A 25,327-nucleotide genomic window follows, 5' to 3' on the forward strand; every position below is an offset into this window, starting at 1 on the left:
AAGTGCAAAGGGCCTGTGGCAGGAGCATGTCTGGTTCACACAATCATAAGGGGTTAATCTGACTGAAGCAGAGTGAACAAGAGCTAGAGGGTGAGTGTTAAGTCAAAGAGGGAATGGGAATTACATTATGTTTGGCTACACACTATGATGTGTACCCTGAAATGGGAAGTCATTGGAAGGGTTTGAGCAGAGAAGTGACATGATTTGATACACCCTTCAAGAAGATCTCTTCAGTTGCTATGCTGAAACATATTATAGCGGCTGAAGGGTGGAAGCAGGAGACCAGGTAGGAGGCCATATTGCAAATATCTGTATACGAGATGACAATGGTTTCTATTAGATGGCAGAGTGGAAGTGATAAGATTCTGGATATATTTTGAGATGGGAGCTGACAGGATCTGTTGTCAGATTGGGTGTAAGGTATGAGAGAAGGAGAAAGTCACAGATAACCCCAAAGACTTTGGTCTGAGTGCTGCAAGAACAAATATGTCATTACTGAGATGGAAAAGGCTGGGAGGGGGGTGGCTTTGGGTGTGGGGAAGATCAGGAGCTCGCGGGACATGCCAAGTTTAAGGGGTCCAGTAAGCATACAACTAAGTATGAGGAAGAGGAGGCAGTTGGATGTGAGAGTCTAGAGTTCAGGCAAAGATCCCAGCTAGAGATATATATTTGGGAAACATTACTATAACAATATTTATCCTCAGATTACATAGGATAAATGGAGTGTAAGGTTTAGAGAAAAAAAGAGAGAAATTGACGCATGCTGAAAGTGTTTTGTTGTTGTTTAAATTTGAAGTGCTGACCAATTTTCTTCCTTCTATTAAAGCTCAATTAGAAACACTTACAAGATGTGTAATCATCAATCCAATTTTGCTGTCAGATCCTTTAATTCATTAAAGCCCCACTATTCTGTGGATTAAAAAACCACCTTACCTCACAGGATAATGTCTGTGCATGAGTTGTGGCAGGAACGAGTTTCTTTTCTTTAAATTCCTGGAGGCAATCATAAACCTGCAGAGGGGCAACAAGGAGAATGACATATTGATAACATGACTATTGATGTCTCTGCACTATTCACAGTAGTCATGACATGGAAACAACCTAAGTGGCCAGGAGTCGACGAGTAGATGAAATCAAGAGTCTTAAAACAAGTGCTGTGAGAGTACCTCTTTGTTCATATTAAAGATGTTGCCGCTTTCTCTTATTTTGAAGAATATATTAACATGCATTAAAAGATTAACCACATTGCACACTTAGCTGAAGGAAACACCCACATCCCCAAAAATAACTTTAAAAGAATCATTCTTAAAAATAGCATTTGAGAACTCGTTCTTTCTGATAACATTTGCTGCAACATGGACGGCACTGGAGGAGATAATGCTAAGTGAAATAAGTCAAGCAGAGAAAGACAATTATCATATGATTTCTCTCATCTATGGAACATAAGAACTAGGAAGATCAGTAGGGGAAGAAAAGGGATAAAGAAAGGGGGGGTAATCAGAAGGGGGAATGAAACACGAGAGACTATGGACTATGAGAAACAAACTGAGGGCCTCAGAGGGGAGGGGGGTGGGGAATGGGATAGACTGGTGATGGGTAGTAAGGAGGGCACGTATTGCATGGTGCACACAACTAATGAATCATCGAACTTTACATCAGAAACCAGGGTTGTACTGTATGGTGACTAACATAATAAAAAAACATTAAAATAAAAAAATAGCATTTGAACAAAATTATAATCAGATAGTAGATGCTATTGTACAGTGTGTGAAATTTTAGCCAAATTTTTAAAAAAGAAATTTTCAGGATAAGAAAAATGTAAGATACCCAAACAGAATTGTAAATATCTTATTTCCTGATTTTAAGAAACAAAGAAGAATATAGTTTTTTAAAGATTTATTTATTTATTTGAGAGAGGGAGAGAGAGAGAAAGTGGGAGGGAGGGGCAGAGGGTGAGAATCTCTAAGCAGACTCCCTGCTAAGCAGGGAGCCCAGGGTGGGGCTCGATCCCACAACCCATGAGATCACAACCTGAGCTGAAACCTAGGGTCAGATGCTTAACTGACTGAGCCACCCAGGCACCCCAAAGAGGAACAATTTTTTAAAAGCATTTTTATTTGTCCTGAGTTTTAGCCTCAAGGACAAAGAGTTGTAGACAGATGCTAAGGGTGCTGTCAATGGCCGTTTGTGGTGGCCACTTTGTGATTCCAGGGTCCTCTGGAAGAAAAGGAACTGGGGGAGAAAAGAGGGACTGCTATATACTCTCCCACCAAAATCTATCCTTCGTAATCTAAGAGATTTGTGTGGCTCTTCTCTGAGGATTGCTGTGACATTGTGATTTATAATAAGAATTATACATTTGGTCCTGATTCTGGCTCAGAGCTCTTAAAACCCTTGGAATTTCCTAAGTGAAGAAAGTGACAAAGATACCTTTTTTTATGTTAATGAGGTGACTTCTGGAATGTACCTAATGTTAAGGGCAGGTTGCCAGGAGAACCAACCATGTAATTAGACTGTTGGAATTTTCAGTCCCACCCCCACCCCCAGCCCCACCTCCACCTCTGGGGAGTGGAGGGGCTGAAGATTGACTCAATCCCCAATGACTAATGATTTAATCAACTGTGCCTATGTAATGAAGCCTCCGGAAAAGCCCCAAAGGACTGGGTTTGTTAGAACTTCTGGTTTGGTGACCTTGTGGAGATCTAGGGGAGCGTGAGGGGGTATGGAAGCTCTGTACCCCTTCCCACAGGCCTTGCCCTATTTATTTCTTCCATCTGGCTGTCCCTGAGTTCTATCCTTTATAAACTGGTAATGTAGCAAGTAAAATGTTTCTCTGAGTTCTGTAGGCTGTAGCAAATTAGTCACACCCAAGGAAGAGGTCATGGGAACCTCTGATTTGTAGACAGTTGGACAGAAGCACAGGTAACAGCCTGGGCTTGTGACTGGCGTGGGACATGGGGGAGGGGACAACAGTCCCATGAGACCCAACCCTTACCCTATGGGATCTGATGCTCTCTGCGGATAGATAGTGTCAGAATTGAGACGAATTACAGACATCCGCTAGTATCCTGACAATTGTTGTTGGTGTGGGGACCCCTACACCCATGTTGGAAATTCTCAGAACACAGAAAAGAATTGCCTTCTAAGAACTTTTACCAAGTTGAAATTTCCTGCCACCTGGCCAGCGGCACAGTTGGGTGACCAGTTTTCAGCTCCCACAGTAAGCGAAGACCTCCAGGTAACGGGTGCTCACCTTCAGCAGAGCCCGCAGCCATGGGGAATGGAGAAGATCGTAGAGGAGACACACTCCATTCACGTCTCGGCTATAGAACAGATTCAGCTCTCGCAGCACAAGCCTCAGGATCTGGGAGAGACCTGGAAAAGGGAGAGGGCAGAGGTGGGGTGGCCGGTGGAGGTGAAGAAAGGCAGGTGTAAGTGTGAAAGATAACTCTGACAGCTGGGATGTGCCACAGGGGCTCCCGAGGAGTGAGACGATGCTGGGTTTAAGGCCAAAATCTCTGGTTCTATCACTGTGCGAACATCAGAAAGTCATCCAACTATCTGAAACCCAGTTTCCTTGTGGCAAAATAATAAGCTAGCTTTCCCATACGGTTGTTGCTAACATTAGATGAAATAATAGATCACGTACAGATGTAAGATTTTATGAGAGCAATATTCTTTCCCTTCCCCCACCTTATCAGCCTTTGGTTTATTCCAAAATTACTTAGTTGTCCTCTGGATTCTCCTTTTCTAATTCAAACATAGTCATTTGTATTCACCTTTTCTGAAAGTTCTTATTGAAAGTGTTATTGAAAAACTCTGATGGCCAGGGCGCCTGGGTGGCTCAGTGGGTTAAGTGTTGGACTCTTGGTTTTGGCTCAGGTCATGATCTCAGGGTCATGGATTTGAGCCTCAAGTCAGGCTCTACCCTCAGCAGGATGTCTGCTTGAGATGCTTTCTCCCTCTTCCTCTGCCCCTCCCCCTGCTTGTGCCCCCTTTTTCAAATAAATACTAAATCTTAAAAAAAAAAAAAAGAAAGAAAAAGAAAACAAATCAAACTGCCAAGAGATGTTTAAAGAAACTGAAGAGATTTTAGTGAATGTTGGATTTTTTACATGTTTTCATAGACATTCTACTTGTTGCAGTGATATTTTGAATGTTAACAAGTTGTGAAGTTCTAAGTTTAAATAAAACATGGTGGGAAAAGAGAAAAAAAGGAGGTTCTGAATCCACTGTGCTGATTTCTTTCCTTCCTGCCTGAAAATTGCTTAGACTCATCACCAATAGAGGTAGTAGGATATTCCAAAGTGTCCAACAAGTTCCTTATAAGAATCACAATACATTTATCAGAATCCCTGCCCCTAAATTTCATCTCATGTCTAGAGTGATGTTATAAGGCCTTTCTGGTCTAGAAAGGATTCCGGGCACCACATACCGTTCTCCGGATTGGTTGCTGTAGAGGGTTTCATGTTCTTCTTGTCCAGTGGATCTGCTCCTTTGTCTGACTGTATCCTTCCTGCCCAAGCTTTCGGACGGACTTCAGCCCTGGGAGCAGACCTGTAAACAGCACATAACTCACTCAGTCACGCTGGCCCTGCAGCTCTCACACTGGAATAGGTTTTCAATAGCATTTCTTGAGCAAGACAAGCACTGTGCTAGACCCAGGGACCCATATCAAACAAAACACTTGCCCTGTAGAGCTCACTCTCTAAATTAACCAGCCCTACGAGAGAGCATTACTGTTTCATGGAACACTCCTCCCACTCTCTTTTTTTTTAACAAGTGACAAATATTTGTTTATTTCTCACCTAGATAATTTTACCATTCTTCAGAGCTCAGAAGAGCTTTCCCTGGCCTGACTCCACACAGGTGCCCTGGTCCCTCTCACTGTACCTACAAGTTCTTCGTGGCACCAATCACAATGGCAAGAGGCATGGTTACGTCTGAAGCATACTCTTAGAGGTTATTTTCTATGTGGCTTTAGGAAGGATTAGTTTCAAGAAACAGAAACCCAAAATAATAGTGGCTAAACAGGGTGGAAGTTTGTATCTTGCTTGTGTGAAAGTGTAGAGGCAGAGACAGTTCAGGGCAGGTAGGGCGGCCTTGCTCCATGAAGTGCTCAGAAAATGGGCTCCTTCCAGCTCACTGTTCTGCCTCCCTGGGCTGTGGTGTGGTTCCCATCTTCCTGTTCCAAAATAGTGGCTGGAGCTCCAGCCATCACTTCTACTTTTCAGCCAGCAAAATGAGAATTTAGAAAATGAGGGCAAAGGGAATATGCTCACTGCTCTTTGTGGCGGTTTCACAGAAGTTGCCCTATATAATGAAAAATCACCTTATGCCCTGGCATAACTTTAAAACACCTCACTGGATTTTTATGTTGCTAAAAAAAAAAAAAATCCCCCAAACACCCTTATAATTATCAGAGCCTAGAACCCAAATTTTCTTTACCAAAAAACACAAAGTATTTTTGCATAGTTTTCACATACATTGAGTTTTCTGAAATGCTACTACCGTAACTAAGAGATGAATTTACTTTGTTTTGTTTGGACTTTATCAATCGTTTACCATTTCAGAAAATCCTGTCAATAAAGGTAAGGCTGTTTTGCTTGATACACCTTTCAGTTGCTTTTTCCCCTTGCCTTGTCTTAATATCCCACTCTGCTACTGGTGTTTCCTGGGATCACTTTCTGAAAAAATCATCCCATTAGAATCCTAAAAACATAGCATTTAGGACATCACTATAACACACCACTATCAGGCTGTATGTGTGTCTGCATTCAAGGCTGCTGCTGCATCCCTGGTGGACTTTTTTACAGGTGCAGACATGTTTCATTATATCTTTTGGTGTAGTGGTATTTCATATTTACATGTTGAAATATACAATGCCTTATTGACATTTATTTAACGTCTTTTTATTATTACTAAGGCACGATACAGATGGATTTTCTTTTTTTGAAGTTGTGTATAAGTGTCTTATTCTGGGTTTCCCCAGAATCAGACACAGAGCAAGGATTCTAGTGGGATGATTTGTTTGGAAAGTGATCCCAAGAAACACCAGTAGCACAGTGGGATACTAAGACAAGGCCAGAGGAAAAAGCCAGTGAAAGTATATCAAGCAAGTAACCACTCTGGGCTCTATGGAGCTTAGTCCCTTGGGGGAAGAAGGGACAAGTGGGGGTATTTATACACCAATGCTGCCAGTCATTGGGTGAGGGCTTTTGCCAGAGAACATTACTTCTAGTCCTTCCAGCCTCCTACATGCATACTCTCAGTGCGTGCATGCCCTGGCAGTTCATTGGCCTGGAGTGCACCCAAATTGTAAGGACCAAGGGTATATGGGTAGTGCACCAACAGCATTTGTTATCCAAGTAGGATAACAAAGGATAAATCAGGATTTTTTTTTTTAAAGGAGTACTGTAAACTAATTGTTAGAGACTGGTATATTGTATCTGATATGGTTGAAAACCACTGTCTAGAATTTAGACAGATTGTGGAGTTGAACCAGGGAGGCTATCCAGTAAAAGACAAATCATTATTATGTTGTCTTTAAATTCCCAGGCAGTGAGAAGGAAAGCTGTTACGGAATTTTAAACAGTCTCCCATACACATTCTTTCCCAGTCACACTGAAGTATTCTAGTTTGCTAGATTCTACCAAAACCTGACATCACAGGCTTTTGCCATGCCCACCACTGCCTGCCTGCCCAGCCCCAACTGAGTGAGGTTAAACCCTGCCACTTTCCTGTGTTCCAGGTTTTGAGCCTCTGTTGAATCATTTAGCACAACATCTGCATGTATGATTCACCTTCTTCCCAAGAGGGGAGTGTGGAGGGTAGGGAATTGAAAAGGGAGGTGGAGTGTCTGCCAGACAAAAGTCAGAGCAAACAGATGGGTCTGACACCAAACCATCACATCTAGGCAGCTGCTGGAAACGCTACCCAAAGCGCGGTTCACAAGTTACATCCTTGGAGAGGAAGCACAGATTAAACAAGCCAACTGCCATCTGTGCATTGTAAGTCAGGTGGACCACATTTCTTCCGTATTAATGCCCAAATGCCAGTGTGCCGAACTAGGCCTATCCACGCAGCAGCTGGGAGCGCCAGACTGTGCATTCCTGCGACGACCTGATTTGTGAGGGAGATTTACAGATAGACTGTGATTTCCATAGTGAGTTTTAATTATTAACATAGCCTCCAGCAAATCGACTGCTGACTCCAGGGTTGCAGATAACGAATTCATATATTCTAAAAAGCTCATGTTGACTAAAAGCTCCTCACCCATGGAGGCATAAACAGAAATTTTCACCTCCACAGCTTAGGTGAATTCTAAACACAGTGGTCACTGTCAGGTTCCTGTGACAAATTTGTTGTAGACTGAACTGTGTTCCCCCAAATCCGGATGTTGGAGCCCTAACCCCACTTTGACAGTATTTGGAGAAGGGACCCTTGGGAGATATTAGGCTGAGATGAGGCCATGGGGGTCAGCCCCCATGATGGCATTAATGCCCTTGTAAGAAGAGACACTGGAGAGCTTGCTCTCTCTGTCTCTCTGCCAGGTAAGGACACGGCGAAGCGGCGGCTCTCATCAAGCTAGGAAGAAGGACCATACCAGAACCCACCCATGCTCGTACCCCAATCTCAGGCTTCCAGCCTCCAGAACTGCGAGAAAAAAAAATCTCTGTTGTTTAAGCCACCGAGTCCCTGGGATTAGCCCAAGGTAAGACAAAGTCATAGAAAGAAACTCAGAAAATGGTTTTCCCTCTCTCCAGATGGCTATCAAAACTCTTGCGATGCTTCAGTTCACAATCCGCTTCACAATTCCCTTACGCATTCACCTGTTCAGTGTCCAGTGTCCACCTGGAAAGTGGACCTCCTGCTTTCATTCACCGTGAAGTCTCAGCACCTGTAGCAGGGTCTGGGCTGTATTTCCAGTTGTTGAGAAGGGGTGGAAAAAGGCGAGGCCAAAATACGGAAGGAAAAGGCTGATACTTCCCCTGGGAGTTCAAGAGGAGCTGGGATGTCAATCCTAAGGTGGGAGCCACTGACTCCAGAGCCCTGTGCCATTCTTCCCTTCCTCAGCCTGGTTATACGGACTTCAACCTCCTTCCCTATCAAACTTTGAAAACCTTCCATTTCTCAGATGTGGAATCGGACATACAAAGGGGTATTTGGTAGAGTTAACAAGTAGTAAAATCAAAAGCCCTGAAAAATGCTAGTGCCTGGTAAAGGACTATAATGCCTCTTCCTTGCCTTTTCGTGACTTCTGGACCAAGTTTGTCAGAACTTATCTATTTTTGCTGTCATGAGAATGAGAATTCGTGATGGAGGCTGCAAAAAAGTAGAAACCCACCTATATGCGGTTCTGGACTAATTATGTAACAGAGGAAGGATCACCGGTTCTTATTAACTGAGAAGCTGCATTAGTGCTATGGACTCATAAGGAATTTGTCCTAAATATTACGTTAAAAATCAGTATTTCCATGAACTTCTTAAAATCTAGTGATTACTATTAAATGCCATTCACCCTACCCGTATTAAACTCATTTTTCAGAACAATGCTTCCTACTAGACAAAGCCTGAAAAAGCACTTGAAAACTTGCTAAGTATGAAAATGGCCCAGCTTTCTCTGGGTCAAAATGCTGTTGACTAGGACCAGAACAAATGCTCAGTTTTACTCAGTCTGCATGACAATTCGTTATTCCATACTTAAACGGTTTCCCAAAGCAAAACCTGCTCTTTCAAAATCACAGAATTCTCCATATGATTTGGGTTAAAATGAAACTAAACCATTCGAATTAAATTACCCAAAATTTTGTTTGTAGCTATTAAAAATTGACAGAAGCACGGACATTTATAGATCTCTTCTGGTAACTGAGGATCATTTGGCAGAGTCTCTTACCTGCAAGGCTGCAAACATGCAATGTTGCTCCTATCCAGAGAAAAGCTTCAGTAGAAAATACTAGTGGGCTATTAGCTGCCAAAGTCACCTCACTGTTCTAGATAAAATCTCTGCACATCCTCTTTGATTTAATCCACAGAAGCCTAACCCAGCCTAACCACTAAGTTACTCATAAGCTTTCTCTGTCACAAATCTTAGGTATTCCTCACACTGAGAAGTCTAATTTATATCATTTTCAATCTTCGCTGTGGCATTTTCTCTCAAAATGCCACCACATAGTTAACACCAAAAAATGTATTTTTGTTGACCATTCCATGATAAACAAACACCCACAACAGACAATAGCATTTTTAATGAAAGGAACAACTGTGGAAATCCAGAGAGTAAACTGACCTTTTAACCTTGTCTCACATTATGAGAATAGGAAGACCCTTCAGCCAGTAATAATGAGGTCTGTAAAAAACAGTTCCTTCTTGAAGGTCCCCTACCAAGTACTGTCCTCAACCTAATAGTTACCCATTCTCTCAGATCGGAGTTACTTCTTTATTTGAAAAGTTTATACTGCAGGGGCACCTGGGTGGCTCAGTCGTTAAGCATCTGCCTTCAGCTCAGGGCCTGATCCCAGGGTCCTGGGATAGAGCCCCATGTCGAGCTCCTTCGCTGGGAGCCTGCTTCTTCCTCTCCCATTTCCCCTGCTGTGTTCCCGCTCTCGCTGACTGTCTCTCTCTCTCTCTAATAAACAAAATCTTTAAAAGAAAGAAAGAAAGAAAGAAAGAAAGAAAGAAAGAAAGAAAGAAAGAAAGAAAGAAAGAAAGAAAGAAAGAAAGAAAGAGAAAATTTTATACTGCAGCAGAGGGTGGGTGGGAAGTGCACCGGGAAGTAGATAACCCAGAATAAAACTGAAGGGTTCTGCTCACAGCAGGGCAGAGCAGAATAAAGACCAAATGGCCATTCTTAGAGGTTTATCAGTCCCTTTACTCGAAATTAAACAGATGGCTTTCCTTTTCTTTCCACTGCGGATGAAAATGCAAGCTGGGAATGGGACACATCTGTGACTGTTTTGAGCACACCATATTTTACCATAGACACCTAATGTTACTAAGAGTTTTCATTTTCAACTCATTTCTTACCTTATGATCTTTTTTAAAAAAAAAATTTGAGCGAGCGTGCACGCGTTAGCGCATGTGAGCAGGGGAAGGAGCAGAGGGAGACGGACAGGGAGTCTCAAAAGACTCCCTGCTGAGATGCAGGGCTGGATCTCACAACCCTGAGATCATGACCTGAGCAGAAATCCAGAGTCAGATGCCCAACGAACTGAGCCACCCAAGTGGCCCTACCTTATGATCTTTTAATGCATAACCCAGCTGTGAAGCACCATCTCTGGAAGCAGTAGTAGGAAAGAGCCCTGGGATTAGAGTTAGGGAAGTTCTAGGTTAGAGTCCCAGCTCTAACAGTGAGCAAATCCCAGCCACTCCTTGTCTATACAATCAGTGGGGCTAAGACCTGCCTCAGGGCTCTATGAGCATTCACCATACATGTGAAAGATCTGTAACCTATTGCATGAGTGCTAGGTATTTCTATTTACAGACAGTGGCCTGGAGATTTAGATTTAGAATTTGAAAATTTATGGCTTTACTATGCTATCTGAAAGGTATAAATACAGTATCATGAGCCTAAAGTAACTGCAAAGTTCCATTCAAAACTCCAATAAAAGGATGAGTTAAAACATGTTTTTCTTAGAACTGAGACAGTCTACCATCATTTGAGAATTTCTCAGTGGGTCTCAAGTCTTTTTATGTCCAGAACTACCCGTCTCTCTCTCTCTTAAGGGGTCAAAGACATTGGGTAAATTTTTAAAAGCCAAATGCAGAATCTGATTATTCTAAAATCAAAACAATCTCTAATGGAAATGCAAGGTGTTTAACATAAACCAATCAAGTGTTGGTTCCTTTCCAATAATGGGCGGCCACCTTCTGGTAGAGAGTAATGGTGACATGGAAAAGCATCTTGAGAAGACATTACAACTGGGAAGTAGCTAACTAATGCGTAGTAGTTCCAATGAGAATTTTAAATCCTCTCTCTTCCCTTCCCTGGATCTGTTCAGTAGGGGGGAAAAAAAAACAGTGACTATCAAAATATGCCTTTTACTCAAATAAATAATAGATTTAAGACCCCTGTCCTTGGGGTATTAGGATGAGAAAGTCAATTTGTCAGCAAAGGTGCTATAATTATGAATTTATGTTTATTTTAAGGACAGAGATCTCTAAAACCCCAGAGGGACACCGGAGGCCAATACAAAGAGGCATGGATTACAATTTGGGCAAAAAATAAATTAAATACATAAACAAAACACTAAGCCTGGGTTTCTTTTAAATTTTTAAGCTGCCCCTGAGTCATTTCTTTTGCAATCATAAAACAACCTCATAGAGATGAATGTCTTTTATTATGAAAATTGCTGCTACATTACAGCCAACATTCCGAAACAGTATTTTAATAAACATGTCTTGATTATAAAGTAGAGCAGAAACCATGATCCTTTTTTAAAATTGATTAACACCTGCTGATGTTAACACAAATCTGGAGGATACTCCATATGTTCACCATGGTGTGTGGGAGATGAGATGAGGAAGAGCACCTATGTTATTCAAAACAGCTACTAGTGTTACTTGTACAGTGTAAACCAACCATTTACAATAGGACATTAAAAAAAAAAAGGTGAAAGGCAAAACACTAAAATGTTGAGGTGTTATAATACATTTGAGATGGGAAAAGCCAAACTTGTTTCCTTTTTCTTCCCCTCGGTGAGTTCAGTGCGAGGTACAGGGAAGAACCAAAACACTAGATCAAGGATAGATGCAGTTCCTTGCTTCCATATTTCCCAGAATTTAGTCCTGCTCCAAAACACAGCCCACATGCAAAAGCTCTTCAGGCTCTCATTCACAGGCCTAGCAATACAGCATTTGCACACGGACGAGTGAGGTTCCATAGCAGCTCAGAGTCAGTGTTTGAATTCCAGTGTATTCACTCTGTAGCACTGAAAGGAATCCAAGAACAAAACCCCTATGTTCTTTCTAGTCAGGAGGCAGAAGACTCCTATTTAGATGTGTTTCATGTTTGGGGTCAGGGTATGGTAGTCCCTGCATAGAACCTCTCCCATCATGAATACCCTGGTGGAAAAGCTTAGAAAAAGTTAAAACTGCAGTTTTAGAAGGTCCTCTTTCCCCTCCCTCCGCAAAGAAGCATGACGCACACGTGACTACAAGGAATTCAGGAAGGCATAGTGTAGCTACTATAGTTTCAAGTACAATCTGCTCCTTGCAAAGGGGTCTGGGGTAACTGCAGGCAAACCCGAAACTCAAAAAAATTTTTTTAACTTCTTTAAGAAGCTATACTGAGAATTCTTCTTACAACTTCATGTAGCTGGCATACTCTTTACTGTAGGAAGGGATGTCCTCTTTTTCCAAACAGTAAATGTGTGATATTTGGGGGACTTAACATAGGAAAGGGCCTGGTTTAATTGAATTCGATCTCCTTTTCAACCCTCCCTTTAAATCATACAGTCTTTTTTTTCTGGGCTCAGGGCTATCATCATTAGTAACGCTCAGAAAAAAACCACCAAAATAACACAACGTCCTAATTTCAACACCATTCTTTTTTGCCACTATAGGAAGACACCAGATGGTGCTAAAATATCCTACAGATAATCCAGTTGTCAAGCTGTTGTGCATCCTAGTTAAGCTTCTCACGCTGGATCTGGTAGTAACATGCCTGAAAAAAAGTTCAAGACAATTTAAAATGTACTTGTAAAGAAACAACATAGCAATGGACAGGAGACTAAAGAAAGGAAATGTCTGATTAACACTAATAGCTCCAACAAAATCAGTTAGTTGCTTTATTTATCCCTGTTTACTTCCAGTCCCCCATCCAATGTCTATTTTGCCTACTTGTAAATTAGTAGAGAGAAAATTTTGCACACTTTCTTCTAATTCTAAAATAAATTTTTTAGAAGCTGTTTAATATTCTTCACCAAGCAGAAATACCTTAATTGGCTAAGCCACTACTCTGTGGACATTTAGAATATGCTGAGCATTATAAGGTATACAAACAACTGTAATTGGAACAATCTAGTATGTTTAAGAAACTATAAATTAAGAGTAAGCATCATTCCAGACTCAACGAGTCAGAATTTCCAGGAATGAATTTTTAAGAAGCATTCCCAGGTGATTCTGGAAGTATCCAGGTTTGGAAGTTACTCACACTACAAAGAACACCTCAGCCAAACCATATATGTTTTCCATTCTTCAACTCCTCAGGATAAATATCCAGGAGTAGGATTACTCAAACACCAAGAACATTTTTGATGCTGTTGATATTGATGTTAACAACAACAGTTTTCTAAAGGGCTGACTGCTGTTTAATCCATTATCGGCAATGTGGACATAATTCTGATTTCACTATACCCCTATCACCACTGGCTATAATTTTAAAAGATCCTTGCAAATTTAGTAGGCACAAAATGGCATCTTGCTTAAATCTGCAGTACTGTAATTTTCAGTGAGGTCGAGCATAAATGTATCAGTTGTTTCTCCCTTGCTGATATGTTGAGATACATTTTTTAGTATTTATGTTATATGTAGAGTAAGTCATAGGTGGCCAATATTTTCCCCAGTTTCTCCACCCTTTGCAGTCTATTTAATAGAAAATGTTAATGGTATTTCAGTTGAAAAGTTCAAACAACCAACCCAAGCCCTAAGCCTGACGTTAAATTCTAGGTTTTTTCTCATTTTAATTTGCCTGTCTCTCCTTTCTCTTCTTTTCTCTACACATAAAAATCCCAAAGCATCTGTAATTTGCAATGTGGGTGATTTTACCTTGATTCCACCCTCCCTCCAAAACAGCTAAAAAGCTATCCCAATGGTTAACATTTATTAAATTTCTATTAACATTTGTTAAATTATTAAATCCTCTCTCTTCCATTTTTGTGTTTGATGTTTCCATTTTCACATGTGAAATTTTTTTTTATAACACTGCCTTTATGAGGGCTATCCCTTCTGTTAGGGGTAATGTCCATTCTTGTGGCAGTAACATACTATCTTAATTATTTTAATTCTATAATATTTTAGTAACTGGCAGAGTGGGTCTATTCTCCCTTTTTTTCAGAAGTGTTTATGCCATTTTCTATTTGTTGCTCCTCCAATATACTTCAGAATTATTCTAAAATTCTAAGAAAAATCAGGGTGGGGAACTAAAATGACTTGCAACAATCCCTAGAGAGTACTCAGATTACAGAACCTCATTTGTAACATACTGGTTATAGTAAATTCATGTGGGAAAAAAGAAGATGCAATTTGTATTCATTATATACATACTGCCTTCTCTGTTTTACCTCATTTCCATTAAATAGCTCCAGTGATGGGTACTTTTTTGGACACTACAGATCCTTTCTGTTTCTTTTCTAGAGGTATATTTTATATAGATGGTCTACCTTTATAAGCATTTCTAATGATATGAATGATCAATTTATAGGGAAGATTGGGTAATTTGCTTTAGTATTTTGAATAACCAATTCTACTTTTCTTTAATATATTATATTTTAAAATATTAACAATTGATGTGCTCTAAAGGCATTTAATGTTTGCATTAAACCTCTGTATAAAGATGACAGTGGTTAATCACAGATTTATAATATGGTAAATTAAGGACAGATTTTAAGATTAAAAAAATTAAAATACTACCCATACTTACCTTCAAGGTGGTGAACATTATACCCTGTTCCCCATGCTGAAGATATGGGTCCATTAGATCCTCAATGAGGTGTACCTCAGAGCCTAAATTCCTAATCCTGCCCCAATGAGAAAAAGATATGGAATTATTTGTTTATATGTACATCCTCTTTCCAAAACTATGTAAAGGAAAATAAAGAACAGCTCACCATAGTGGAATGGGTAAAGAGAAATGGCTTTTTTTCTAGTGGGGGAGCATTTTACTGTCATCAATTCAGAAAAAGCACTTATTAATACAATGAGTCCCTAACAATCAAGTCAGAAAAGGTTGATCACCTGGCCCGTAGCACCACATATAAGAAAACAGGAAACAAGTCATCCATGGACCACAAAAAGTCTTCCTGAAGTGATGCCAGGACACTCTGAGAGATCTCTTCAAAAGTCTGCTGGATGACCTTAAGTTTGTCTGACGGGGTAAATGTTGTGCTGTTGTTAAAAAAAAAAAAAAAAAAAGTCCTATAATTATTCTTAATAGAACTGTTTGATATTAAATATTAATTGTTTGATAACATACCCTCCTGAGGCTTATGTGTCTTAAACTGGACAAGCATAATGAGTTGCTGGAAGGGATGACCACAGTAATCCCTTGTTTCTTTGAGAAAAGATGCCTCCAACTATCTATGGTTCACATGGAAGAATTCACTACATCATAAGATTACCCCTTTTAACCATGTAGGACCTTATTCCCTGATTATATATGCTCTTCTCTGCAGTAATCAAGTTTGGTTAATTTCCATTTGGCAAAGATGTGATTATGTAGACACTTCTGGGTAGGCTCTCCACCTCTTCTGAAAATACAACGGCCTTGTAGAGTAAAAGGTAAGCCAAATGTCTCAAAAGAGCCTTTTCTGATCTCCAAGCTGAGTGTGACACCTTCTAGGAGTGAAGGGAGCACTCAGAGCTTAGGTAAAGATAAGATCTCATTAATATCTTAATAGACTATTACTTTGATTTATGTGATTTTTCAACAAATCAGCAATTACCTGATCTGCTGTAGACATTCTACGGCTGAGGCAAAACAAGCATCTTTTGTAGTTGGCAAAACCTGCAAAAAGAGAATTTATGAAGGTCCAAGAGGAAAGCTGTCTTCTGCAGTAACAGTAAAAAATAAATGATACTGATGGGCAGAGTGTGGTTCTTCAGTGAATAACTCATGCTTGGCTACTATTCTATCAAAGTAAAATGGAAATTTTTTTTGCTATTTCTAATACCCCACATCAAAGAAAAGCATATTTACTGAGAAAACTAAAATTTACTATAATTTACTATACCTTTTTACTCTCTCCAAGGATTGACAAGGTCGCTGGCCAAAATTTCCTACAATGGAATCCACACACTGTTAATATATGTTGTTACTTATGATAGATTAATCCCCATACAAACAGTTGATGGCTATATTGCCTTCCCTGTCCCCATTTAAAATAACTGTTCCACAGATAAAGTTTCAGTAAACATTCCAGATGTAATTTAAGAGTTTCTATCATGCTCTTAAGGGATTTGTCAATGTATACTACAATTGCCCCATACATTACAGATATTACCAAGTATTAGCCAAAATCCTTCCTTCACTCAGTTTTATTGTATTTTTACTGTCAAATTATCCTACTGAAAAAATTTACTTTCTGATTAAGGCTTGGTCATTTTTGATCGCACATACATAATTACTGGGTGATAGGGTGATCAGCTTTATCACAGCACCAGAAGAAAGCATTATGTGTTCTGTTGGAATAACGAGAAACAATGCTCTACAACAAAGAGCAATTCTAAAACTTTTAAATTAGAAATTGGGGATGGGGAGGAAAGAAAGAGAAGAAGAAAAGGAAGAATGTCAAAGACTAAATATAATTTTTTCTGAAACTGTAAACGTACGTATTTTAAGGAACTGCAAAATAGTATAGGATAGCTAAAATTTATACACACACACAGACTTTTATATACACACACACAGACTTTTATATACACACACAAAAATAAAAAATATTCTTCAGAAGAATAACCAAGTTTTACACTCCACTCCAAAAATTCTCAAAAATAAAGATTAAATATCACTATTTTGCGAAATAACAGATATATAAATAAGTGAATAAACTGCAAAACATATATTCCATTAGATACTGAAGTACCAAATCCTTGATAATACTGTTTGCATTTTAAATTAAAACCATTTTATTCTACTCATTACTGTACTTACCTCTGTACCCCAAGGAAGCCCAAAAGAGCAATATCTGCCTGCTTATTTAGTCGTAGAACACATTCCCAGTAAATGTCTTCCTCACGATCATTATCCAGGGCATAGAGCATGAACAGTGGTGGGTAGAGCCGAGGTAGTAGTACAGGAAGCAGTAATCCAGAACTTGTTACCACATAACTACAAAATATTGGAGAAGCATTCATATTAAAATTGAATACAGAATTAAAGAGCTTCAGTTTCTAGAGCTGAAAGTAAAGATGGGACATTCTGAGTGAAGAAACAGTTATAACAGGGGCGCCTGGGTGACTCAGTCGGTTAAGGGTCCGACTTGATTTCAGCTCAGGTCAAGATTTTAGGGTGGTGAAATTCAGTCCCGAGTCAGGCTCTGTGCTCAGCAGGGAGTCAGCTTAAGATTCTCTCTCTCCCCCTACCCCCCCACACTCTTTCTCTCTCTTAGAAAAAAAAAGAGAAAGAAAAAGAAAAGAAACAGTTATAGCATTATTCTACTTTTATATTTGGAGCTAACATGAGAAACTTACCTATGGCCCCAGAGTTTTACCTTGGACTGTGAATACTTTTCATTAACTCAAAATCTAACTGAAAACCTAGTTGGTTTCCATTATTGAAAATGATTCTCTGTGGTTATTCTAGATCAGCATGATGTTACTTTGCTCAGCAGCCTTTGCACCCCGTCATTGGTGACTGCACTTCCATGGGGTTTGGCTAATGCAACTTAATACAACCTAGAAGGGACCTCAGATCACCACACCAAACACTTTATCTTAAAAATAAGGAAACTGAGATCTAGAGAAAACTTTTCCTTGGGATTCTTTGGATAGGACCACCCACCTCTTTCTTCACTATCTCTACCCAACTCCATTTACCCTGGCTCTGGAGATTCCGATCTGGAATCTGACTTCCCAGTGCAAAAGGATTTCCTTTCCGTTGGCAGAGGAGCAGAGAGAGGGATTGTGCTGCCCTCTTCAGGAAGCTCAGGAAATAAAAATCTAAGGAATAAGAGAAAATACAATTAAACAATTTTTCATACCTCTAGAACGGTTAAAAAGAGTAAAATGCATTTCTATTATTTCATCTATTTAAGGCCCTATGAAATCAAACTTTTATCAACTAAATATTTTAGTTCCCTAAGATTCTTAACTGATGCTTTGTAATTACAGGATAACTTAAAAGTGGAGCTAATGAATAATACCACTAAAAAAATCTTCATATGCTTTTTTTTTTTTTTTTCAGTCTGGCTATTAAAGAGTGAGAAATTCTTATCTATATAAAACATTTTTCTTACTGACCAATCTCATCTGAGGTCAATTTGTATTGACTCTTCAAGCAGAGATCATTATTCTCACAGCATAAACAAATATTAGTTGGAAACTACTTAAATATTCAACATTAAGAAAAAATGAAAATCTAATTAATGTAAAATTTTTAATTTTTTTTTTTAATTCAAGTTGCTGGGATACCTGGGTAGCTCAGTTGGTTAAATGGCTGACTCTTGGTTTAGACTCCAGTCATGATCTCAGGGTCATGAGATGGAGCCCCATCTCGGGCTCCGGTCTGAGTATGGAGTCTGCTTGTCCCTCTCCCCCCGCCCCGCCACTCTCCCCGCTCCCGCTCTCTCTCAAATAAAATCTTTAAAACAAAAATTCAAGTTGCTAAAAACTTTTTCCAAATGATTAAGCTGCTAAGTTACTGAGGATTTTTTCCCCTAGGTTTTGAATTTGCCCTAGATTTTATCTCTGACCTCTTATATGCAAATGGTAGGCTCTACTGTACACAAATTCATGGTCCTCTTTTATACATAAACCTTAACTCTCTATTTTTTTTTTTAAGATTTTTATTTATTTGACAGAGAGAGAGCAAAAGCAGGGTTGGAATGGCAGGCAGAGGGAGAGGGAGAAGCAGGCTCCCTGTAGAGCAGGGGGAGCCCGATGTGGGACTCAATCCCAGGATCCCGGGATCATGACCTGAGCCGAAGGCAGTCGCTTAACCAACTGAATCACCCAGGCGCCCCAAATCTTGACTCTTTAAAGGGAGTTTGCAATCTTCTCTATTTTTGTAGACTTATACCTTGCCCCTGCCTCTGCCCCTAATTTTATAGTTGGGAAAACTAAAAAAGGTCAGAAAATTTATCTTTATTATGCTCATCTAACTAATGTCAGAGCTGAAAACACTCCCAGTCAGTGGTCTTTAGTGGGTCACACTGCCCCTTTGAAACGGAAGACATTTCCAAACGCATCTATTTTGAAGCTAATAATATAAGGAAATTTTCCGGGACAAATTCATAAATTTTTGTATAATGACCTCATTATAGTATTTACTTGTTGGCTTAACCCTAGTAAAAGATCTTGAATTTCTCAAGTTTCAAATTTCCTACCTAAAACTCTTTTCAAAGATGTTCCACTTGCTTGCTTTCTCATCTCTTTCAAAGTCTCTACTCAGATATTACCTTATTAGTCAGGCCTTCTGGACCTTCTGTTTAAAATAGCAGCCTCTTACCTCCAGCCCCATTCTTTGTCACATTTACCATCACCTGACACACTATGTATTTTATTTAGTCTGTGCCGCTAGAATGGAAGCCTATGAGAATACACACACTTCCTGATGATTACTGATGTTAAGCATTCTTTCAGGTACCTAACAGTCGTCTGTATCTCTTCTTGGGGAAACTGTCTATTCTGGTCCTCCGTCTATTTTAAATCAGATTATTAGTGGGTTTTTGTGTGTTGACTATGTAAGTTCTTTATATATTTTGGATTACTAACCAAATCACTATCAGATATATCATTTGCCAATACCTTCTCCAACTCAATAGGTTGCCTTTTTGTTTTGCTGATGGTTTCCTTTGCTGTGTTTATTATGCATAAAGTAAAAATATGTTTTTTGTTATTTAATCTATTTAAGAATCTGTGGCACAAAAATCATCTTCTTGATGAATAATTTCATCAAGGAAGAGGAACCTTAATGATTCTTCACAAAGTTGTAATCTCTAGACTAAGGATGAAGACACCCAAGCATTAGTATAAAGCAATATTCCACAGCTTGCAGACTTCAATGAGAAAGATCTCTTACCTCACCAGCTGGAAAATTCGCTTAAGGTAAGACTTAATCTCCTTCACAGCCTCCTGCAATAACCGGCGATTGGCTCCCACACCCACGTATGTCATTCTATAAACTGCAACCAGTGTCTCCACAAGCCTGCCCAGGGGGTGCAGAGGAGTGTCACAGGCCTGAACAAGAAGAGGATCATTGAAGCCAGTCACTGACTAACAGCAGAAACAATCAACAAATAAAAAATAAAACAATTTCATATATGATAAATAATTTTCAAACCGGCAGGAGTAAACTTTTAGATCATGAAAATTCAAATACTTAAACTTCTCTGAAAGTGTTGAGTCTACCCAAATTATATGGAGTAGGAGTTCCTAATCTTACTCAAAGAATCCTTTTAGCATCTTGGGAAAACAGCTTTGGATATACTGATAAATATAATTAAGCTATAAATAGGAGAGGTTACCTTTGAGCAAACGAAATAATGAGTTGATTATGCTCTAATACAGTCACTCTTCAGTTCCCTTGATTTCTCTTAATACTGCTTCCTGCAACCCCATATCAATGTACATCATACTTTAAATTGTAGCTAATCTTACAGGGTTTGAGAAGGAAGCAAAGAGCATCATCATGGGGTGAGGGCAGCATGATTTATACAATCTCTAGTCTGCTATTGTTGCTAACAAAAAGCCATTTTAAACTTTTACCCTTGTTCTCAAGAACTTCCTTGAGCACTTTACAAAACTTAAAATTTAAGTTCTACCATCATGATAGGGCAATATTCCCGTGGAAATACGCTTTTAGTAGTCAGAGAATTAACAAAAGAAATACCTGGAAAGCAAAGATAGGATTAGGGTACCAATAAGCTGTGAGCAGATTTGAATGATACACTGTAGTAGTTGCATCATTAGTTCACAAGACCACTGTAATTTTGATCTACCTTTATTAAATATTTCTTGATATCATCATATTTCTCCACAGAGAAGGCACCAACATGCTGAGGAATGAATTCCAAACTCTCTAGTGTCTGAGTATGTGAACGACTTAATGTCTCCGGACTGTAAAAAGACAAAAGAAAGCCCACTGTATATTTCATATCAAGAAAGCAAGGTAACTGCAATGTGCACATGAAACACTGCCACCAAGTAAGGATGAAATGGAGTACCCAGCACAGTGTTTGGCCCAAATGAGCTCATAATTGGTAACTGACCTGCTATTAGATTTTTCTAACAGTCATTCCAATGTCATTTAATGTTACTTCATATCAACTACAATTAATTAATGAAGATTTTGCTTCAATATCAACCATGGTGTTAGGAGATACTATAATGTTAGACTGAAGAGAAAACTGGTGACAGACTTGTCAGTGATGAGAGACAAATGGAATAAAAGAGAGTGGAAGCAGTGAGGAAAAATGGAAACACATGAAAGGGCAGAGGAAGAAGGGAAATGAGCTCAAGTAAGGAGATAATGAGGATGCTACAACTGGTGGTGAGATAAGTACATAATGGGTAAAGGGAAGCTCTGGATGAAGAGGCCATGATAAAATACATACTTAGTAATCAACAGACATTTTTTGTAATGGCATTCTATTACTAGATTACAACCAATTAGAAATAGTACACAATCATTATCACACTATTTTAGATAAACAAGACCTCTGCGGTTGCAACATGTTTTATTATATAAAAGTTCATTCACTCTCGTTCTTTGGAAACATCCAACAACAGCTAACCAAGGTCAACTAGAGGACCAAAGTCTCAATGTTTAGACTAACAGGCTCTAACAGTGAAGGCTGACCATCTGCATCACACACAAGAGAAAGTCCATAGCTTTCATCAATCCTAGGAGTTCCCACTTCTTCTAATAGAAAGAATTTAAGGTAAAAATCATGAACTCTCTGAATGAAACACTGTAATCCGTTCCTGTTTATCCCAAATATGGGGGGGAACCCAAACTTCTTTCTATACAGCAGGGATTATCAAGTTCTTTGGGTCCAAATGCCAAGCAATGCTTCTGGGAGTTACTGGCCAAGTTAAAGAATAAGGAAATATGCAGAAAAGGAGACAGAGGGGGAAAAAAAAAAAAAAAAAAAAAGGCAGGAGAAAAGGAGAACAAGGGAGAAAATAAGGAAAAGAAAAAAAAATGAAGCGGTACATCTGTAATTTTTCTTTCAGTACTTCAAAACTGTGGTGCCACTTGCTTTCAGTCTCCAGAGGGTGCTGATGACACATATGCAAGGACTTAACTGGCAGTGTCCCTCTGGGTAATGCCTCCTTTTTCTCCAGCTGCTTTCCCGACTTTGTCTTTCAATTGGATTATGAGGTGTCTGTTCAGATACTGTTTTTTCAGGATGCAGTTTGCTCAGCTTCTTGAATCTGCACATTTGTCTTTCACCAAATTTGGGAAAATTTCAACCATTATTTCTTCAAATATTTTTGCATCCCCATATTTTTTCTCCTCTCCTTCTGGGATTCCAAGGACACAAATATTAGACTCTCAGGTCCTTAGAGCTCTGTTCCTTTTTTTTTTCCCCATGTATTTTCTCTCTATTGTTCAGTGTGGATAATTTCTATTAATCTAGTCTCATGTTCACTGACTGTCATCTCTATTCTGCTACTGAGTTCACCCAGTGATTTTATTTGGTTATTAGATTTCTTAATTCTAAAATTTGATTTGGTTCTCCTTTATATCTTCTTTTTCTTTGCTGATACTTTCAATTTTAATAGTTGTTTCAAGGGTGTTTGTGATTGCTTATTTGAGCATTTTTATAATAGCTCCTTTAAAGTTCTAGTCATAATTTCAAAATTTATGTTGGGAAGCCATTGGTATGTATGGATTGTCTTTCCCAAAATGAGATGGTGGTTCTTTGATTACCAAGTAATTTTGTTTATATTCTGGACATTTCTGAGTATTATGTTATGACACTTCGGGTCTTGTTTTTGTCCTATGAAGAACATTGACAGGGTAGGGGAAGGGAGGGAAAAATAAGATGAAATCAGAGAGGGAGACAAACCGTAAGAGACTCCTAACTACAGGGAACAAACTGAGGATTGCTGGAGGGGAGGTTGCTTGGGGGATGGGATAACTGGATGATGGGCATTAAGGAGGGCACGTGATATAATGAGCACTGGGTGTTATATGCAACTCTGAATCTCTGAACTCACCTCTGAAACTAATGATACACTATGTTAATTAAATTTAAATAAAAATTTTAAAAAAGAATGTTGATAAACATAGTAGGCTTGAAACTATTATCTTTAGAAGGATTGGCTTCTAAAGTCGGCTTCCTAAAAGTTCCCTATACTGACATGAAATATTCCCTAGCTAATAAGCGTATTTTGCTGTCCACAACTAGGCTAACAATGTGATTTATGGTGACTATCTATTTTCCTTCTGGGACTGTGGAATTCTGACAGTTGCTAAGCACAGAGTGTTTATGTGACTAGCCCCCAATAAAAACCATAGGCACTGAGTCCCTAATGGGCTTCCCCGGGCAGAACGGCTGCATTTTACTGCTGGGGGGATAGTGTGTTCTGTGGGACCCCTCACAGAAGGGAGAGAGCGTGGGAAACTTGCCCATGGAATCCTCCAGACTCTGCCTGGGGTCTTCTCTTATGATCTGACTATAGATCCTCACTGTGTTGCTATAGTAACTCTTACCTATATGACACCCAGTCTTGTGAGTCCCTCTAGTGGATCACTGAACATGTAGTTGATCTTGGAAACATCTGAAACAGCTGATAGTTTTGTTTCAGCCTTCTGTGAGCAGTGGTTTCAATGTCAGTTCACTTCTCAAAGCTTTTGCAGTCCTATTTAGGTCTGTGAGCATATCACTCAGTGGTCAGTCTGGGACCTGGGTGGAAGTCTACCTATTAGCTCAGTTCTCAAAGTATTTGGTATGTGAATTAGGACCAAATCCACCCAAGTGCAGGTCTAGGGTGAGCCCAGGAGTTCATAAACAACCTTATAGGGTCGCTTTCTAGAGCTCTTCTCTCTCCATTACCTCACCTGCATTTTCTGGGTCTCCTATTAGATCCTCAGGCCAGAAACGGCCCACTTCTGTGAACACGCCACATCTAGGGCCAAGCAGTGGCAGGATAGAGAGGCCAAAAAAGCAATGGGATTTGGCCATGACTACTAGACCTGAGGATCCACCAACAGAGGAAGAAGTTTCTACTCCTACAAGAGTTTTTCCTGTTCCTGGCTGCTCTAGCAAATGCCATTGCCACCCTGCCACAGAAGTACGTGGAGGCTGAAGCCTGCAAAAATGAAGGAAAAACACAGAAAGAACACAGTGTATCTCCCCCACAATATCTGAGCTTTAAGAGTCTCTTTTTTGCATCTTGAGCCAGAAGCAGAGGGTTATTTCTGAAGCTCTTTCTATATACCACAGTGCTTACTTCAAGGTTTCGGGTTACACTGAGTTCAGGCTGAGGGATATTGACGTTAAAAAACTTGCAACTAAAAACAAAAACAAAAACAACTTATAACTGGTTCGATGGTACTTTGAATTCAGGTGTTCTTCCTCAATACACTAGCTGATATCTTCTTTACAGAACAGCTGCCCATGTATTCTGCCTGGGTTTTATAGTTGAGTTCAGTAGAAGATAAAGGGAGGTGTATTTTTCCCATATTACCCAGAAACAGAAGTACATCATTGACTTTAAAATTATATTTTCAAGTTCAATATGGCAAGCCTTGACTACTTGTTAAGTTTCAACTTCCTATAACACTCTGCCCTATGCTGCGCAGGCATTCACTCACCTGTCTCTGTGTTGGCGCCGACTGGTGGTCAGGGCCACAGCAATATTGTCCCATGCTTTCCAAACTTCCCCTTGGCCTGGGTTCTCACAGCCCAGTTGACGCCAACATTCATCAAATACTGCTTTCCACTTTTCATCAGCTGACACTGCCAGGTTTCCCAGCTTCCTGCTAATAAAGCCGCAGCAAGTTTTATTAATCACTTCTTTTGTGCAAAAATCCTGAAGAACAGAAACTTTCTAATATACAACTGGGAATGCTTCTGTAACAAAACTGCCGAGACTGGCAGTGGTTCTATTTTATAAACACTGAATGAAAATTTTAAAGAAATGATTTTAAGCTACTTAGCGTCTATCGGATACTAAAGTGTATAAACAGTTAAGTATGAAGCACATCAGAATCGACTCCTTTGCTTTCTACATTTCCACAAAATTGATTTTGTAAAATTGATTTCTGTTAAAGCAAGGACTTCCTGCACTTTGCACATCTCATAATGAGAATTGTAAAATGCATTATATAATACTGGGTTCTAAAAATATATCAGGTGTCCATCAGAACAAAGAATTGGAGAAGCTACCAAAATACAGAAACAAAGTTAATGCTGGAATCAATAAAGGAAAAGAGATA

The 25,327-nt window shown here is 39.5% G+C and overlaps 2 protein-coding genes across 29 annotated transcripts in view; both read right to left on the reverse strand.

The window, feature by feature from the left end:
* MPP4 (MAGUK p55 scaffold protein 4) overlaps positions 1-4,935 on the reverse strand; it is a 38,205-nt gene extending 33,270 nt beyond the window's left edge. The window contains exons 1-4 of the mRNA XM_057316063.1: positions 4,898-4,935; positions 4,436-4,557; positions 3,254-3,375; positions 934-1,011 (exon numbers count right to left, since the gene is read on the reverse strand). Of these exons, the coding sequence (XP_057172046.1) occupies positions 934-1,011; positions 3,254-3,375; positions 4,436-4,557; positions 4,898-4,935 (360 nt within the window). The remainder of the gene's footprint in view (positions 1-933; positions 1,012-3,253; positions 3,376-4,435; positions 4,558-4,897) is intronic.
* Positions 4,492-25,327, reverse strand: part of ALS2 (alsin Rho guanine nucleotide exchange factor ALS2) — a 78,731-nt gene continuing 57,895 nt past the window's right edge. For 11 of the 28 annotated variants that reach the window (XM_057303971.1, XM_057303970.1, XM_057303974.1 and 8 more), the window contains 9 exons: positions 24,704-24,868; positions 20,877-20,994; positions 19,958-20,115; positions 17,755-17,877; positions 16,871-17,047; positions 15,951-15,996; positions 15,663-15,724; positions 14,956-15,105; positions 13,842-14,738 (listed from right to left, as the gene is read on the reverse strand). In XM_057303971.1, the coding sequence (XP_057159954.1) occupies positions 14,537-14,738; positions 14,956-15,105; positions 15,663-15,724; positions 15,951-15,996; positions 16,871-17,047; positions 17,755-17,877; positions 19,958-20,115; positions 20,877-20,994; positions 24,704-24,868 (1,201 nt within the window). In that variant the 3' untranslated portion in view covers positions 13,842-14,536. Of the gene's footprint in view, positions 4,558-11,320; positions 12,665-13,841; positions 14,739-14,955; positions 15,106-15,662; positions 15,725-15,950; positions 15,997-16,870; positions 17,048-17,754; positions 17,878-19,957; positions 20,116-20,876; positions 20,995-24,703; positions 24,872-25,327 lie in introns of those variants that run through there. The other 17 variants (XM_057304040.1, XM_044381276.3, XM_057304028.1 and 14 more) reach the window with 3 other exon arrangements.

This window comes from Ursus arctos, unplaced genomic scaffold (assembly GCF_023065955.2).
Source record: "Ursus arctos isolate Adak ecotype North America unplaced genomic scaffold, UrsArc2.0 scaffold_1, whole genome shotgun sequence".
In the NCBI taxonomy this organism is placed as follows: domain Eukaryota; kingdom Metazoa; phylum Chordata; class Mammalia; order Carnivora; family Ursidae; genus Ursus; species Ursus arctos.